Source organism: Pipistrellus kuhlii, unplaced genomic scaffold, assembly GCF_014108245.1.
Source record: "Pipistrellus kuhlii isolate mPipKuh1 unplaced genomic scaffold, mPipKuh1.p scaffold_m20_p_2, whole genome shotgun sequence".
Lineage (NCBI taxonomy): Eukaryota > Metazoa > Chordata > Mammalia > Chiroptera > Vespertilionidae > Pipistrellus > Pipistrellus kuhlii.
This window is the reverse complement of record NW_023425515.1, coordinates 50,566,575-50,582,760: the sequence shown is the minus strand read 5'-3', so window position 1 is coordinate 50,582,760 and position 16,186 is coordinate 50,566,575. Positions and strand designations below refer to the sequence as shown.

At 53.3% G+C, this 16,186-nt stretch overlaps 1 protein-coding gene across 1 annotated transcript in view; it reads left to right on the top strand.

Moving 5' to 3' along the window:
• The window catches only part of PDIA5 (protein disulfide isomerase family A member 5), an 89,262-nt gene extending 73,957 nt beyond the window's left edge, over nt 1–15,305 (top strand). Inside the window, exons 14-17 of the mRNA XM_036445629.2 lie at nt 1,781–1,911; nt 7,560–7,630; nt 14,497–14,631; nt 15,076–15,305. Coding sequence (XP_036301522.1) covers nt 1,781–1,911; nt 7,560–7,630; nt 14,497–14,631; nt 15,076–15,156 — 418 coding nt within the window. The 3' untranslated portion in view covers nt 15,157–15,305. The remainder of the gene's footprint in view (nt 1–1,780; nt 1,912–7,559; nt 7,631–14,496; nt 14,632–15,075) is intronic.
• Nucleotides 15,306–16,186: the final 881 nt, after the last annotated feature.

Here is a 16,186-nt window from a genome sequence, read left to right as displayed (position 1 = left end):
GTTTCTTCTGGTGTCTCTCTCCTTGGCCGTCTTCTCCCTGTGTCCTCACATGGTCTGTGTCTCTGTCCTCTTCTGTCTTAAAAGGACACCAGTAAGGTTGGAGTAGGGCCCACCCCGTGACCTCATTTTAACCTAATTATTTACCTCTATAGACCCGCCTCCAAATACAGTCACCTCCCGGGGCACTAGAGGTTAGGACTTCACTGTGTGAATTTGGGGGGACACAGTCCACCCCACAACAGTCTGCAAGTCCAGAGAACCTGAGGAGCCTGGCGGTTACAGGCCCACCGGCCCTCCAACTCACCGCAGGGCTTTGGAACACGCAGTTCTTAGCATGTCCCTGTCCCATGAGGGACTGACTGAGCTGTCACACAGGTGCCCTGGGAAATGGAGGAAGCCTCGGGCCTTGCTTTCGAGGCAGGAATTGTTAGGACACAACTGAGGAGCCTTTCTCCTATCTACACCCCTCCCCCAACAAATACGTGTCACACACACACACACACACACACACACACACACAGCTTAAATATTCAAGACTATTTCCTCATTTCTGCTGAGGGCGAGATAAAAAGACATATTCCAGCCTCTGCAAGGTCCTTGGTACCTGGTGTTATGATGCCCAAGTGAGAACCAGGACTTTAGAGTCACAACGTGACATGAGAACTGCAAAACAGCATCTAACTGGAGTTCCTTGGTTAGGACCTCGAACCTCAGGCTTGATTGTATGTCGGCATCACCTGGTGTTGAAGTGCTGATGTAAAGTGCCGATCCTGGGGCTGCTGTCCTTGAATCTTTGATTCAAGAAGTGTGAGTGGGACCTTCAGTGCTTTGAGAAATACCAGCTTATGCAAAATGGGAATTTTGGGGAATGGCAAGGGATGAGAGATAGAACCAGGAAAGGAGAGAGAGCTTCTGAAAGCTGAGAGTGGCCATAGAGTGTCAGGGTGCAGGGGAGAGAATGCAGGGGGCCGTGTCAGACCACCCCACCCCCCACCCCCCCGAGACACTTCTCAGCGAAGGGAGAGAGGAGCATGGCTGTAGAGAAGGCTTTAAAAGACCCTGGCGATCTGTCTATATTCTTGTGAGACTGGGGAAGGGGACCAGTAGACAGAAAGAGGATGAGAAATGATAAACACGCACTGCGCGCCTGTCCCTTATCAGAGCACATGGGCCCTCACAGCTGTTAGCTGCTTGGCTGGCTAGGTGCTTTTGTGCACTCTCCGCTCTCTCTAAGGATCCCAGGAAGTATTTAGGTATCATTGCACTCATTTAACAGAAGAGAAAATGGGAGCTCAGAGGAGGTTAGTAAGTCACCTAAGGTCACACCGATGGTAAGTAATCTGGATTTGAACCCAGACCCGCTGCACTCTTTGGCCCATGCTCTCTCCACCAGAACAAAGGCTCAGGAGCAGGAAGTAGTGGGCGGCCTTCAGGGTCCCAGAGAAACACGGGGCGTGTGGGGAGCCGTGTGGAGGAGCTGCTGTCCCCGCGGCCAGGAGTCAGGGTCCATACCCGAGAGGCGGCCCCGCCCTGAAAGGGGCTCAGCTGTTCCACCTTCACAGAGTGGCTTCTTCTCAGGCTTTTCCGAGGGAATCGGGAATCTTTGGTGATGGTACAGATTTTTTTATGTTTAAACAGAGGTTTTAAATTAAACTTTAGAAAAGATGCAAAGGGTTTTCTCATGCTCCCCTGTGTGGTGGGGGGGAGGGGGGGAGGAAGCACTTGCCTGTTCCTGAGCCTCTCCTGATGGATGTGTCCCCTCCACCCCGGCTCCCCGCAGCCCCGAGGCCCCCCCACCCCCAGAGCCCACCTGGGAAGAGCAGCAGACCAGCGTGCTGCACCTGACGGGGGACAACTTCCGGGAGACCCTGAAGAAGAAGAAACACACCTTGGTCATGTTCTATGCCCCTTGTAAGTAGCCGGGGTGCTCACTGGGGGGTGAGAGAGGGGTGGGCCAGACAGAAGACGCCCCTGGGACCTGGACACCCGTAGGTTGACCCTGGGCTCACCTCTGTGGTAAGCAAGGCTCCCGGTTTCGCCCCAGGCTGCCCTTCAAACCCAGGGCCCGTTGTGTCGGTCGGCTCTGTCAGGTCCTCTCCCCCCTGGGGAGCCTGCCTCACATCAGTCCTGAAGCCGCCGCCGCCGCCGCTGTCTGCGGCAGGGATGTGCCATGTCATTACGCAGTCTCCTCACGTTCCCGGACCTTCCAGGCTGGCCGCCTCCCACCGGCCACTTCCTCCCTCCCTCCCTCCCTCCAGACACTCACTTCACCTTCAAACTAGGAATTTGGAGTTACCTTCCCGGTGGCTTTGGAGCTGTGGTGAAGCAGACACATTCGCTTCAGCTCCTGAGATCCTGCGATTCCTTTTCAATCAAAGCTTAGGCTGAGCTGAGGAAGTGACACACCTGCTAACATGGGTGTTGGTCACCTCAGGTTTTGTGTATTCCCATTTGGAAATTAATTGATCGGTAAAAGGCTAGGCCAGTGGTCGGCAAACTGCAGCTCGCGAACCACATGTGGCTCTTCGGCCTCTTGAGAGTGGCTCTTCCACAAAATACCACATACCCTAATTAAGTTAATAACAATGTACCTATCTATATAGTTTCAGTTTAAAAAATTTGGCTCTCAAAAGAAATTTCAATCATATTGTTGATATTTGGCTTTATTGTCTAATGAGTTTGCCAACCACTGGGCTAGGATCTTGAATGTCCCACTTCCTGTCACCCTTCTCTCTGCCAGGTTATGCCCAGCTTCATGAGGGCGATAATAAAGCTGGGCTCTGCAGAAGCCAGGCAGCTTGAGCTGATCATAACCCTGCTGGGTGGCAGCCAGCCCTCCTGTTTGCTCCCCTCCTGCCCCCACTTGTCAAGTGTCCCTCATCCGCAGTCCCTCCTCAGCCCTCACTGTCTGGAAGGGGCTGCCTCCTGACCCAGCCTCAGGCCCCAACCTCAGGCGGCTCACCCATCTCGCTGGAGGGGACTGTGCTCTGGATTCCTTACAGAGCTTCTCTCTGTCCTCGCCCGTCCTCAGAGGGAGCCTGGAGGACTGGGGATTCAGAGGTTAGCGTCTTCCTTCCAGGCAGAGTGGGGGCACAGGACTGAGTCCCGGGAGATTCCATGAGTGACTTGTTTTTTTTTTTAATATATTTTATTGATTTTTTTTTTAGAGAGAGGAAGAGAGAGGGATAGAGAGTTAGAAACGTTGATGAGAGAGAATCATCGATCAGCTGCCTCTTGCACACCCCCTACTGGGGTGTGCCCGCAACTAAGGTACATGCCCTTGACTGGAATCAAACCCAGGACCTTTCAGTCCACAGGCCGACTATCTATCTACTGAGTCAAACCAGATTTGGCATCAGTGGGTGACTTGTTAGTGACAGCTGTTCTGCAGCCTGATGCTCCTTTTCTGTCTCAGATTCAGCTCAGAGAGTAGGGCTTTCTCAGCAGAAAGTGACATCCGGGAGTAGAAGTTGGAATCCTTGACCAGCCGCTGCGTGGACTTTAGAAAGACCAGACTAAATGCTTTCCCCTGGAAACACCCCTCTCACCCTGTGACTCTGGGGCAGGGACTCCTACCCTGCTGGGGCGCTAAGGACACCCCTCAAATACCAGCTGTGTGCTGAGCAAAGTCCCGCACCCAGAACACAAGGGAAGGAGGCGTGGTCCCTGCCTGGCCTCAAGGGCCTCACAGTCGGCCCTCGCAAGAGATAACTTTACACTGAGTGACTCAACTTATGGCAAAGGGCTCAGTGCCTATAATCTCTGGACTCTGCTCCGGATCCGACGACATGTTAGGGGGTTAAACAATATTGGGGGAGGGGAACTATCCAAAGACAAACAAGCCTTTAACGATCTATAGTAATAAAAGTGTAGTATGCTAATTAGACCAGATGTCCTTCCAGAAGAAGCCAGGGCTTCGAGGGCCGAGGCAGCCACTGCGTCAGGCATCTGGCCTCTAGTTTTTAATAATAAAAATAGCCATTTTTGCACAATGGATAGAGCATCATCCCTTATACTCAAGGGTCCTGGGTTCAACTCCCTGGTCAAAGGTATGTACCTCGGTTGCAGGTTAGAGGTGTTTGGGAGGCAATCAAACGATGTGTCTCTCTCACATCAATGTTTCTCTCTGTGTCTTTCCCCCTCCCTTCCACTCTCTTTAAAAATCAATGGGAAAATATCCTCAGGTGAGGATAAACAATAATAATAACAACAATAAATAATAATTTATGCTTATTTACCCTGAGTAGCCAGATTATTATGATCTATGATCTCTGAACAAATAATAATCTGGCCATTCAGAGTGTGTGTGTGTGTGTGTGTGTGTGTGTGTGTGTATTAGAGGCCCGGTGCATGAATTCATGCATGGGTGGTGGTGGGGGAGGGGATGTGGATGGTTGGCCAGCCTGCCTGCTGGTTGAACTCCTGATAGAGGGAACAATTTGCATATTAGCCTTTTAATATCTAGTATATACACTGAGTAGCCAGATTATCATGCATTCAGAGATCATAATAACCTGGCCACTCAGTGTATAATAGATATAGTCTTTAGTATTTACTCATTTATATAAAAGACTAAATCGACATAAAGGTCAAACACCTTCTGATAGAGGTAGATATAATATGAAAAGCAAAAGCTGGCCTCCATATCCCTTCTCATCTCTTCCCTGCACACCCCGCTCACTGCCCCCACCTCCCCAGCTTCCACACAGCTCCTCCTCCTGCTGTTTCCCTGTTCTCCCCCGTTCCAAGCCCCATTTGCTCTGACTGGTCTGGCCACAGTGACTGCCCTTCTTAGGCCAGTGTGGCTGAGTCTCCAGAATTGGAATTCTGTTCTGCCCTCAGTCTTTGTTTCTCTCTCCTCTCTATGGGAGACTCCTCTGGTTTCCTGCTGTGCAGCGGTGGTGCCTTTTTAAAGAGAATCCAGATTAAAAAAAATCGTGTCTCTCTGGCCCACCTGACAGCATCTTTATGCCCTTTCTAAAACCGCCTCCCTCCCAGGCATTCAATCGCTGTGCTCTTTCTCTTGGATAATGAAAAGATTAGATGCAACAGGAGGCCATTAATCTGAGGCCTAGAGACTTTAAATTGATGGAAATAGGAGTTTGCACTAGGCCTGCAGTTACCTTTGCACTTTCCATAAGCAGGGAAGTCAGAAAGGAACAATTAGTGCTACCGGATTCAGGGGGAAGAGGGTAGCTTATTCGTGGCCAGCCTGATGCTGTCAGTGGGCACCCAGGCCACTCATGAGGGCCCGCTGGGTGGCCTAGGGTGAGCTTTGATAAGCCTTGTCCACCAGCACCTACATCAAGCTCTGTAAATGTTTTAAAAACTCCATACTGTCATTGCCGAAGCTGGTTTGGCTCAGTGGTAGAGCGTCGGTCTGCGGACTGAAAGGTCCCAGGTTCAATTCCGGGCAAGGGCATGTACCTTGGTTGCAGGCACATCCCCAGTAGGGGGTGTGCAGGAGGCAGCTGGTTGATGTTTCTCTCTCATCGACGTTTCTAGCTCTCTATCTCTCTCCCTTCCGCTCTGTAAAAGAATCAAGAAAATATATATTTTTTTAAAACAAAAAACTCCATACTGTCATGTCTTCATAATCTGAAATCTTCATGAATTGGAGCTATTCTGACCTCTGTTGAGTCACCTTAGGGAAGTATTCCTGTGTTTGCCATGGAGGCCATTTAAAAAACATCTATTGGTATCTGCCACGAGTTAGGCTGTACTAGGCATTTCGTCTCGTTTAGTTCTGATGTAACCCATAACCAGCCTAGCTTTCCTCTCTACTCCTGGGCCAGAGGATGGCAAATCCCTTTAAGCCCCCTCCCCATCACGGACCACACGGTGCGGGGCCAGCTGGCCGGTCCACCATCCAGGCCGCAGGGGTGGTCTTGCCCCTTTTGGGAGCCCTTCAAGCGCTGACTGCAGGCTATATAGTGTAGCTTAGGCTTCATTTGGTTTCACAAAACCCTTTGAAATGCCAGTCATTATTATCTTCTTTTCAAAAGAGGGAAAGCAGATGAGCAGAGCCATTCTGCTCCCCACCTTGGCTTCCCCGAGGCCGAGGGAGGGCTGGAGGGCCGGCCTGGCAGTCTGTTTGTCAGGAAGTTGGCCGGAGCCAGGGCATTTCGCCTCTCCCACCTGCGTTTTGATGAGAATTAATTACCACCGTCAGGGAAATCTTCCGCTGGAAGCAGTTCACTCTCTTGGCATGAGTTCAATGTCTGGACAATGGTGGAGAGAGGAGGTGGGCTTAGAAAGCAAGTCTGGGCAAGAGTGCCTGCAGCTTCCCGGACTCTCCTCCGCCGAAGCTGCCCTGGATGCACTGGGAGAGGAGGACGAAGCTGCCCTGGATGCACTGGGAGAGGAGGACGGACGAAGGGGACCTACCCAGGTGCCAGTCCATGCCTGAGATGCTGTTGTCAGGGCCTGAGGGCTGCAGGCACGCCCTGTCCCATACAGGGGGCGCTGGAGTCGCAGGTCCTTGTCTACGCTGATGGGCCTCTTCCTGGGGTCAGGAACCCAGGCACCTAGAAGCGGCAGGGACCTGCTGCAGCTTGTCCTCTCAGCCTGACCGTGGCTTTCCCGTTCCTGGATCCCAGGCTCAGATGGATTGTAGAGTGAAGCATAGAAGGACGGCCTGAGGACCAGGAGCTGCTTTGGCAGCTCATTCTGGGATGAGAGTAGTGGTTACTGAGAATGTGGAAGTGAGCCCCAAAGCATAAGTTGCAGGGCCTCAGGCAGCGTGGTTACTCCTGTGCCCCCATCCCCCATCCCCGCCTTTCCCTACAACGTTGTCACAGGCTGGGATGGTCTTTGTGTTCATCGTGAAATTGAGAGGTTTGCAAGAGAAGGGGGCTTTGTAACAGGCTCAGAGAATCCTGAGCACTTATCACCCTCTGAGGCAGTGGTTCTCAGCCTTTCTAATGCCGCGACCCTTTAATACAGCTCCTCATGTTGTGGTGACCCCCAACCATAACATTATTTTCGTTGCTACTTCGTAACTGTAATTTTGCTACTGTTATGAATTATCATGTAAATATCTGTGTTTTCTGATTGTCTTAGACAACCCTGCTAGCAGTTCTCAACCTGTGGGTCTCGACCCTGCTAGCAGGGTCGCTTAAGACCATCGGAAACTGGATATTTACATGACGATTCATTAACAGTAGCAAAATTACAGTTATGAAGTAGGAACAAAAATAGTTTTATGGTTGGGGATCACCACAACATGAGGAACTGTATTAAAGGGTCACAGCATTCGAAAGGTTGAGAACCACTAAGGTAACTGTGGGAAGGGAGGTCCTGGGCAGGCATGGGCCTGCCGCTTGCACAGGGACACCGATAAAGCTCTCATCCAACGGCAGACACACAGGATGGTGGTTTGAGGGGCACGGTTGATGCATGGGCCCTGACAGTGGGGTGTTCCGGTGGTGGGAGTCAGCGGAGCCCCCACCGTCTGTTAAGTGAGAGTCGCTCCTCAAAAGGTCTCTCTGGGGTCCTGGGAAGGGCTCCGGCTCTGAAGCCTTCCCCTCGTGTGCAACGCTCTCTCTCCCTCTCGACAGGGTGCCCGCACTGTAAGAAGGTCATTCCATACTTCACCTCCACCGCGGACGTCTTCAAAGATGACCGAAAGGTAAGGATCCTCCTCTTTATCCGTGTCCTGCCTCCAACTCTGCCCTGTCCCCAACTCCCACACCTTCCTCCCTTCCGTTCAGTCCCCTTCCCAGATAGGATCTGCCGAGACCTGGGGGTCCTGGGAACCAGGACATTTTCTTTTCATACGGCAGGCTAGAGCCGCTGAACTTATGCTACAAAATCAACCAAAAGGGATACACTGGGCCGTTGCTGCCCTTCTTTGGAGGAGGAGATAGAAGAGGGGTTATCTGTTTCTTTTTTTTTAGAGCTTGAACCTTTTTATAGCAGGATCTGGAGTCATGCATTACTTACATAATCAAAAACACAAATAAAAAAATTCAACAAAAGTCGGCGGCAGGCAGCCCGGGCGGAGAGCAGGCTGTGTCTACGGAGCCTCCCTGTGAAAGGCTCCTGCAGCGGCTGACTGATGAAGCATAAAATTAACAAGCCAGACCTGCAGATTGGATTAGTGTTCGGGGAGTGGGGGCCCCCAGGCAGCTCCCCCGGGGCCCCCTGGCAGCTCCAGCAGCTCCAGCAGCCAGGACAGGGCAAGCTACCACCTGCCGCCTGGTGAGGGTGGTGTGTGGCCAGGAGAAGGCCCCAGAACTCAGGATGGGGCGGCTTAGCTGCTGCTCACCTATGTGACCTGGGAGACATCCATCCACTCTCCGGGTTGTGAGTTCCCTCCTCTGTAAGGTTGGAGTGCTGGTCTAGATGAACACAAAGACCGTTCCCAGCCTGGCACAGAGTCGTAGGCACCTGTCCCCTGGCAGGCCCAGAAGAGCACCTACACGCACACCCAAACCCAAGGCCATGCATCTGTACCATGGGGCCTCATCTTCCTTGTAGAAGCCTCAGACCAAATGGGGTTGGGCTGGACACAGATGATATTCTCCTGGATCACCTTGAGTCGGCCCTGTAGGAGGGGCAGTAACAGGATGGGGAGAGCTTAGAGGGACAGCAAGTGAGAGGAAGCCAGGATGGAGCACAGGCCCATGTGTGGAGAGTGAGGGCACACTGGGGACTCACACCCCAGGACCCTGCCCAAGACTCAGGGAGTCCCGTCGTCACCCACAGGTCCTGGCTATGCCTTTGAAGGTACACCTCACCCTCCCATAGGGGGTATGGGACCAGAACCATTTTCTCCTTCTCTTGCCACTTGGCCTGCATTGAGACAGACGTGGCGGGAAGGGTTTCCCAGCTCCCTTTGCCTGCACCACCTAGCCCGCTTCTGCACTGGGGCCTGTGCCTGAATCAGGGTGGCTGCCCCTGCTCTGGGGGGCCTGTCCCTGCAGGGCACCCTCACTCCGGGCTTTGGGTAGTACGGAGAAGCTTTAGCTCCCTGGAGAACAATCTGTGCTCTGGACACAGGAGAGGCGGGGGGAGGGTTTTGAGGTCTCCCCTACTGCCCTCCCTCCAGGTGGCTGCTTGGATCTCCATGGCTGCAGGGCTGTGACAAGGCCAGGCTGGCTTTGCCCACCGCCGGCAGCCAAAGGCCAGCCCTCCTCTTCCCCTTCCCCCTCTCTCTACTGGTGCACAGGATCCCCGTTTTCATGTGACCCCTCCTTCTCTGAAACACTGATACACCTTTAGCTTAGTTGTCTTAGTGCGGGCCAGTGATGTTGCTGGTTTTTTTTTTCTAGGGTCAGTCCCTCTGTCTCTCCTTCCAGCTTCCTTTATTCCAAGCCGGAGATCCCCTCGTTTCAGAGGCACACTTACCAGCTCTGTGTGCCGGGCAGCTCTGGGCCTGGGGCCTCTGGAGGCGGCTCTCAGTAACCTCAGGGGAGCATTCTGTCCCTCTGGCTTGGGGGACAAACACTCCTGGTGCCCCGTGGCTGGGCGCCATCCGAGAGCCATCAAGTCAGACTCTCCGGGATGGTTCCAGGACCTGTGATTCACAACAGCTGGCTCTTGTGCGGGCCACAGGCTGGCGTTGGGTGACCACAGGTCTGGCCAGCTCTCTCCTTCTGCCCATGAGGCACCAAGGCCCGGAGGGAAGCCGTGGAAGGCCCGGTGGGTCATTGCAGCCAGAACTGGGTCTTCTGACATCCACCTCGTAGCCGGAATTATATTTTTTTCCACCCAGAAGCGGGTCCCTGTTCCTTCCCCAATCAATATGCAGTTGGTCGCTCACTTCCATTTTCATAGCCAAAGTCAATATTAGCTCCTGCAGAGATTTATTTTACTGAGTCAATAAAGCCATGCGAGGCCGCTCATATTTTAGCTGGGGTGCCTCCACCGCCTCCCAGGAGCTTACGGGGGCACTTTAGCTGTGGGCAGGCTGAGTGGAGAAAGGGCTGCACACTGTTCGTGTTGGAATGGGCCGCATGATGGCAGGGGCCATGGAGGACGGGGATCGAGGTGCGAGGTTGGTGGACACAGGCAGAGGTCAGGGGACCACTGGGCTGCAAGGCAGGGCTCGTCTCCCTGTACATCAGGGTGTGCCCAGCCTGGTGGTGGAGCCGGGCTGGCAGTGCAGCTCTGGGCCAGGAATGAAGGACATCCCGGGAGGGGTTCCTTCCTCTGTGATTGGCCATAACTTCCTCCGCTGTAACTCTGTTGTGTATAGTCCCCCCAATCCCATGTTCACAAAGCTGTCTGCCCATCCGAAGGAAAAGCTCTGAGGACCGGGACCTCGTTTGTCCTTGAATTCCCTGCAGTCTTTACTCCTGGGACCTCTGTAACTGTTGACTGAATGAAGGAACCATAACGTATCTGACATTTCTTGGGAGTACCTCTCCCATGAATGCTTTATTTTCTTTTTTAAAATGTATTTTTATTGATTTCAAAAAGGGAGAGGGAGGGAGATAGAAACATCAGTGATGACAGAGAATCATTGATTGGCCGCCTCCTGCATGCCCCCTACTGGGCATTGAGCCCATAGCCCAGGCATGTGCCCCAACCAGGAATTGAACCATGACCTCCTGGTTCATAGGTTGACACTCAACCACTGAGCCATGCCAGCGGGGCCTCCTGTTAATACTTTAAAAGAGTATGCCATGTAATCCTCACAGTAGCTTCATCAACTAGGCATTATTACTTTCCCATTCAAAGATCAACTCTTAGAGGGTTTAAATGATTAGCCCAGAGTTACCCAGCTGGATAGAAGCAGAGTCAGAACCCAATAAACAGGAATTGTCAGAGTTTTCCCAGAAGCCACTGGGGGCCTGGGACTTGACTGCAGGGGAGTATTGGGGAGGTGGTCTCAGGAAGCTGCCAGGGGAGGGGATAGAGGGAGGGAGAGCAGACAGGGAAGGAACCAGAGCAGAGCCATTAATGAGCAGGTTACCTCAAGGGTAACTAGGCTGTCCCCGGAGAGACCTTGCCAGGGGGATGTGTCCTTCAGCCCTGCCCATCGCTGGCCTTACTTCTTGCTCTCTGCAGCCAGGACTCGCAGGTGACAGTGGCAAGGGCTGGGCCGGGGGACACGGGCGGGCACTGACAGCCAGCTGCCAGGGAACAAACCTGGAAGTTAGAGGTGTATGTTCGGTGCTGTGGGTGGGTTCTGTGCACATCCTGAGTGGGCGTGGAGGGGCAGGCGGGCAGGTGAAGTTGGGAGAGAGGAGAAAGGCTGACTTCCTTCGAGAGTCCACGCCACTTCCTTCCGCGGGGGCCGCCCTTGTCTCCCCTGGAAACGGAGTGTGGAGGAGTCTTTGCAGCCGATGTCGCCCTCTGTGTGTGCGGCTGGCAGTGCGTTTCGGTGATTTCCAACAGGAACACATTTTTAATTCAGCAGATTTATAAAATCATGCACTACATTTCCCACAGCTCCAGGGCATGTATACAAATTAAATTTATAATTTACAGCGGATGCAGGGAGAGCAGCAGCCCAGAGCAACGCTCATCAAACACTTTCACAGCATATCGAGGAGCGCTGGTCGCTGGCCGAGGGCTGGACACAGACAGCTGCCCGGCCCTGGCGTGGGGTCTGCCCTGGGCCAGGCCCTTCCCTGCCTGCCCTGAACTGAGAAACAGGACCCAGAGACAGCAGAGGAGCATTTGCTTCACGTTTCTAAGTAATTCTGAAAGTGCTCGAGAGGGCGAGCTGGGTTTGGGAGCCGGCCGGGGCCAGCCTGCCGGTCCAGTGGCTGCAGGTCCAGTGGATCGGGCTCCATGTGGAGGCCAGGGATGGCACGTTGGACCCAGCTGAAGGAGACAGCCGCCCCTCAGTTCCCGCCGGGCGTATGCCTGTGAGAACGCAGGGCAAGTGCCATCAAATCTGGCTTTTAAGGAGAAGTTGGCGAGCCAAACTTAGATAGAAAAATCTTTTGGCTCTTTTTCTAGGTTGGCAGCTAATTCAGATTTTTTATTTTTTTTTTTAATTCTCTGTGGGCCAAATAGAACAGGAATGAGAGCCAGATAGGGACTGTGTGCAGCGAGTTTGCAAACTCTGCTGTCAAGTTGTGCCATAGAGAACGCTGTGTAGCCACGGAGGTAGCAGAGCAGGGTGAGGGCCGGTGAGGGGGACAGGTATGGCACCCTGGGGACCAGAGGGCAGGCCGTACCTCCCCGTTCGCTCAGTCCCTGTGACTATCGGGGCCTGCTGGGCTCTCCCGCCTGGAAAGGGAGCCTCCGTTCCAGTGTAAGTGACCAGCAGCCAAAGGACCGTGTGAGCGGTGGTTCTTCAACGCTTCGCGCTGTGGAAATAGTTCAGTCTGGATTCCTTCATGGGCTCGGTTCTGAGACCCCCTGGCCATTGTTTCCTCAGGTCCCGGTGTGGGCTGGCCTCCATCCCGATGCTCATCACGCAGCTGGTGGCCCACTCCTCACTCAGGGCTCCGGTCAGATGCTCCCTCCTTGCCAAGGCCTCCTTGGCCATCTGGCAAAAGCAGCCCTTCTGGCTATTGTGTCTTCAAATCGCCCTCTTTTAACTCCTCCAGAGCAGGCACTGGGCTCTAAAACGATCTCATTGCCAAAACCGGTTTGGCTCAGTGGATAGAGCGTCAGCCTGCAGGCTGAAAGGTCCCGAGTTCGATTCCGGTCAAGGGCATGTAACTTGGTTGCGGGCACATCCCCAGTAGTGGGTGTGCAAGAGGCAGCTGATCGATGATTCTCTCTCATCGATGTTTCTAACTCTCTATCCCTCTCTCTTCCTCTCCATAAAAAATAAATAAATAAAATAAAATAAAAATCAATAAAATATATTTAAAAATAAAATAAAAGTAAATAAAATGATCTCACTTATTATGTGTCTCTGGGCAGTGAGAACAGCTGTCAGTCACTGACTGAACTTGGTCAAGGTCAGCCTGGACCTGGCCTCTAGAACACATGGCGGGACTTGGATCAAGGCCGCCTGTCCTCAGAGTCGGCCCTCCCCTGCTCTGTGATGCTTTGGTCTCTCGTGTTGCCGTCACGGGGCCCTCCCCCCACCTGCCCTGCTTTGTGACCCTGAGCAGGGGCAAAGTTCTGTGTGTCTGCCTAGAGTCTCTTGTTTTGAAAGAACAATAAATTATAAGGAAACACTACCCAGCTTGTGGCTTTTGGGGACCTCTTTCTGACCCAAAACTCTGCTTGCTTTGGTCCTGCTGAACTCTTTCCTAGTTTCCGGTCTGTGTCCTCCTGGCTGGCACCAGCCTTCGTTGCCTCCTCCTCCAGGCCTGGCTCGGATGGCAGCCGTGCACGGTGCCTCTGCTCCAGTCCCCGGCGCTCTCTTGGCCCCCGGGACCACCTCCATCGCACCCCCTGCCTAGCTTTGGGATTGTCTCTGTCTGACTCCCTTTATCTGAACAGACACTGAGCTTCTAGCAGGGACAGAGCTTGTGTTTGGGGCCTGCAGGAGTGAACATAACAACAGGTGGCATTCACTGACCACTAACTGTGTGCCAGGGCCCTGTGCTGGTGGGCACTGAGACATAAGGAGGTGTGGTAATGTTCCCCAAGTCTTAATAGACAGCCCAGCCAAGGTTTGCACTTGAGAAACTGGAATTCAAAGCTCTTGTTCTTAACCTTGGAACTACACTGCCTTCCAGACAGATGTTCAGGAATGTGGTAAATGAATGAATCCCACAGTGCCTCCCAGAAAATATCATGTAAGCCTGTGGTGTTTGCAGCTGCTTTCAAGTCAGAGTTTCCTTTGTGGTCATTATATAGCCGCCCCTCCATGTCCTTGGGGGATTGGTTCCAGAACCACACCCTGCTGTAGCTTTTATACCAAAATCTGATGATGCTCACTTCCCTACATAAAACCCCGTAGTATTTGCATCTGACCTATGTTGGCATAAAAAGGCTACAGCAGTGCGTGCCTACACATCACTTCATCCCAGTGGGTTCAGTGTAGTGCTTAGCACGTGACAAATTCAAGTTGCGCTTTTTGAAACTTTCTGGGATTTTTCTTTGTTCAAATATTTTAAAAATACATTTTATTGATTTTTTTTACAGAGGGAGAGGGATAGATAGTTAGAAACATGGATGAGAGAGAAACATTGATCAGCTGCCTCCTGCGCACCCCCTACTGGGGATGTGCCCGCAATCAAGGTACATGCCCTTGGCCGGAATCAAACCTGGGACCCTTCAGTCTGCAGGCCGATGCTCTGTCCACTGAGCCAAACCGGTCAGGGCTGTTCATATATTTTTGATTTGTAGTTGGTTGACTCCACAGGTGCAAAACCTGCAGATACAGACGGGCTGTGGTACTTTTGATTTTAAAAGGTGGTCTGAGGGCACTCCACGCCGGGCCCTCATACTTTACCCAGCTGCCTGGGGAATAGAAAACAGGCACTGCCAGGCTCCGGGGAGTTTCGGCTGTGCATGCTCTGGCGCAGCACCTCCCGCTGTTGGGGAAGGGCCACAGTGTGCGCTCAAGGGCCCAGGCCTCAGCGCCAGGACTGGGGGCCCCTGAGCTGACCCTCCCTCACTCCCCTGTAGATCTGCTGTGCTGCTGTTGACTGCATCAAAGAGAAGAACCAAGACCTGTGTCAACAGGAGGCCATCAAGGGTTACCCCACTTTCCACTACTACCACTACGGGAAGTTTGTAGAAAAATACGACAGCGATCGGACGGTGAGTTGCGGAGAGAAATCTGCCCGATGCTCTCTCTGCTGATGGACAGGGACACAGCCACTGAGGGGCAGCAAAGGGGGGCCTCAAGGCTCAGCTGGCCCATCAGAGCTGAGAGGCAAGGGTCTGGCCCGGCTGGAAGAGGGTCTCAGGGGGTTTGTCATAGAAATCCTGTCTCCAGAGCCTGTGGCGGGGGGGACGGGGGGGGCCCTCCCAGGGGGGGGAGAGTTTCCTTGCCCGCTTCTCAGGGCTTCTGGGTAGGCAAGCAGACCCGCCCTGCACCACCAGCTGCCCCTGCTGGTTTGGCCAGGTTCTCTGCCCAGAGGAGTGAGTACATGGAGGGGGGGAAGGAGGGGGTGGTTCATAGAAGGGCAGTGAGGGGAAGAGTGACATCTGCATCAGGGGTTAAAATTCCCTTTTTTCCTCCTTTGCGCCCCTTCCCCACAGGAATTGGGATTTACCAATTTTATCCGAACCCTCCGGGAGGGAGACCACGAGAGACTAGGGAAGAAGAAGGAAGAGTTGTAACTGCTGCCTCAGAGAAAGCCTTTCCACTGCACTGTGAACGATAGCTGTTTTATTGTTCTTTCTGAATTTCCATGTGTCTGAAGACAAAGTTTTTTAGAGCCACGTATGGCCATTTTGTACAATTTTGAAATAAAATTAAACCAATTGTTGGGTGCTGTGGGTCATTTCCTCGGAGCCTGTGCCAACAAAGAATGGATGGTCGTGTTCCCCCGTTCCACGTCCTCCGGGAGCTGAGAGCCACCACCCCGGGCGAGTGGGTGGCAGGAGCGCTGGCCCCGTTCAGTCACTGAAGAGCAGAATAAGGAAGTCGGACCCAAAATGTCCTGTTGGAGAATAATTGAGAGAGAATACCTTAGCATGAGCAGGGAAAATGGGGTGCTGAAGCCAGCGATGAGCAAGCATTAGCTTTTTCTGCGTCACTGTGGTTTCAATCCTGGCGTGTTTTCCTGGAACTGTTTACATAGTTCTCTTTCTCCAGCTATTTCTGTCTTCTCTTCCTTTTTCCAGCCCCTCCATGGAGTGGAGGAGGGCGCTTAGAGGCTGTTTGCTCTGCACCCCGGCTGGGAGGAGTGGTGTGGGGGACATGGTGGTGTATTCTGAGTGTGCAGATGCTGGATCTGCTAACCAGCTCGCCCCCAACCACAATCACATCCCACCTTCACACCACGTTCTCCACGGACAGTGCCACCCCAGGCTTCACTCTGTTCCAGTGCCTCACTGCCTCCTGCTTCTGTGACATCTCCCTAACCACCCGCGCCCCCCAAGTCTTGCTCTCTGAATCCTGTGTGGCTAGCACCAGCCCTGGGCCCAGCCATGCCCCAGAGCCCGAGCACCACATGTGTCCACTCGGTGTTCCTCCGTGGGGAGTAGACCTGTCTCGCACCCGCTGCCGTGACTCTGGCTGTCGGCAGCGGTCCTGGCATTGAGCAGCCACACGGTCCTGTGGCCTGTTGAGGAGTTGCCTGCAGGAATGTGCAGCCCTGTTTCCTGCACTGGCCCCTCCCTCATAGTCTCCATCCTTCCCGCTGAT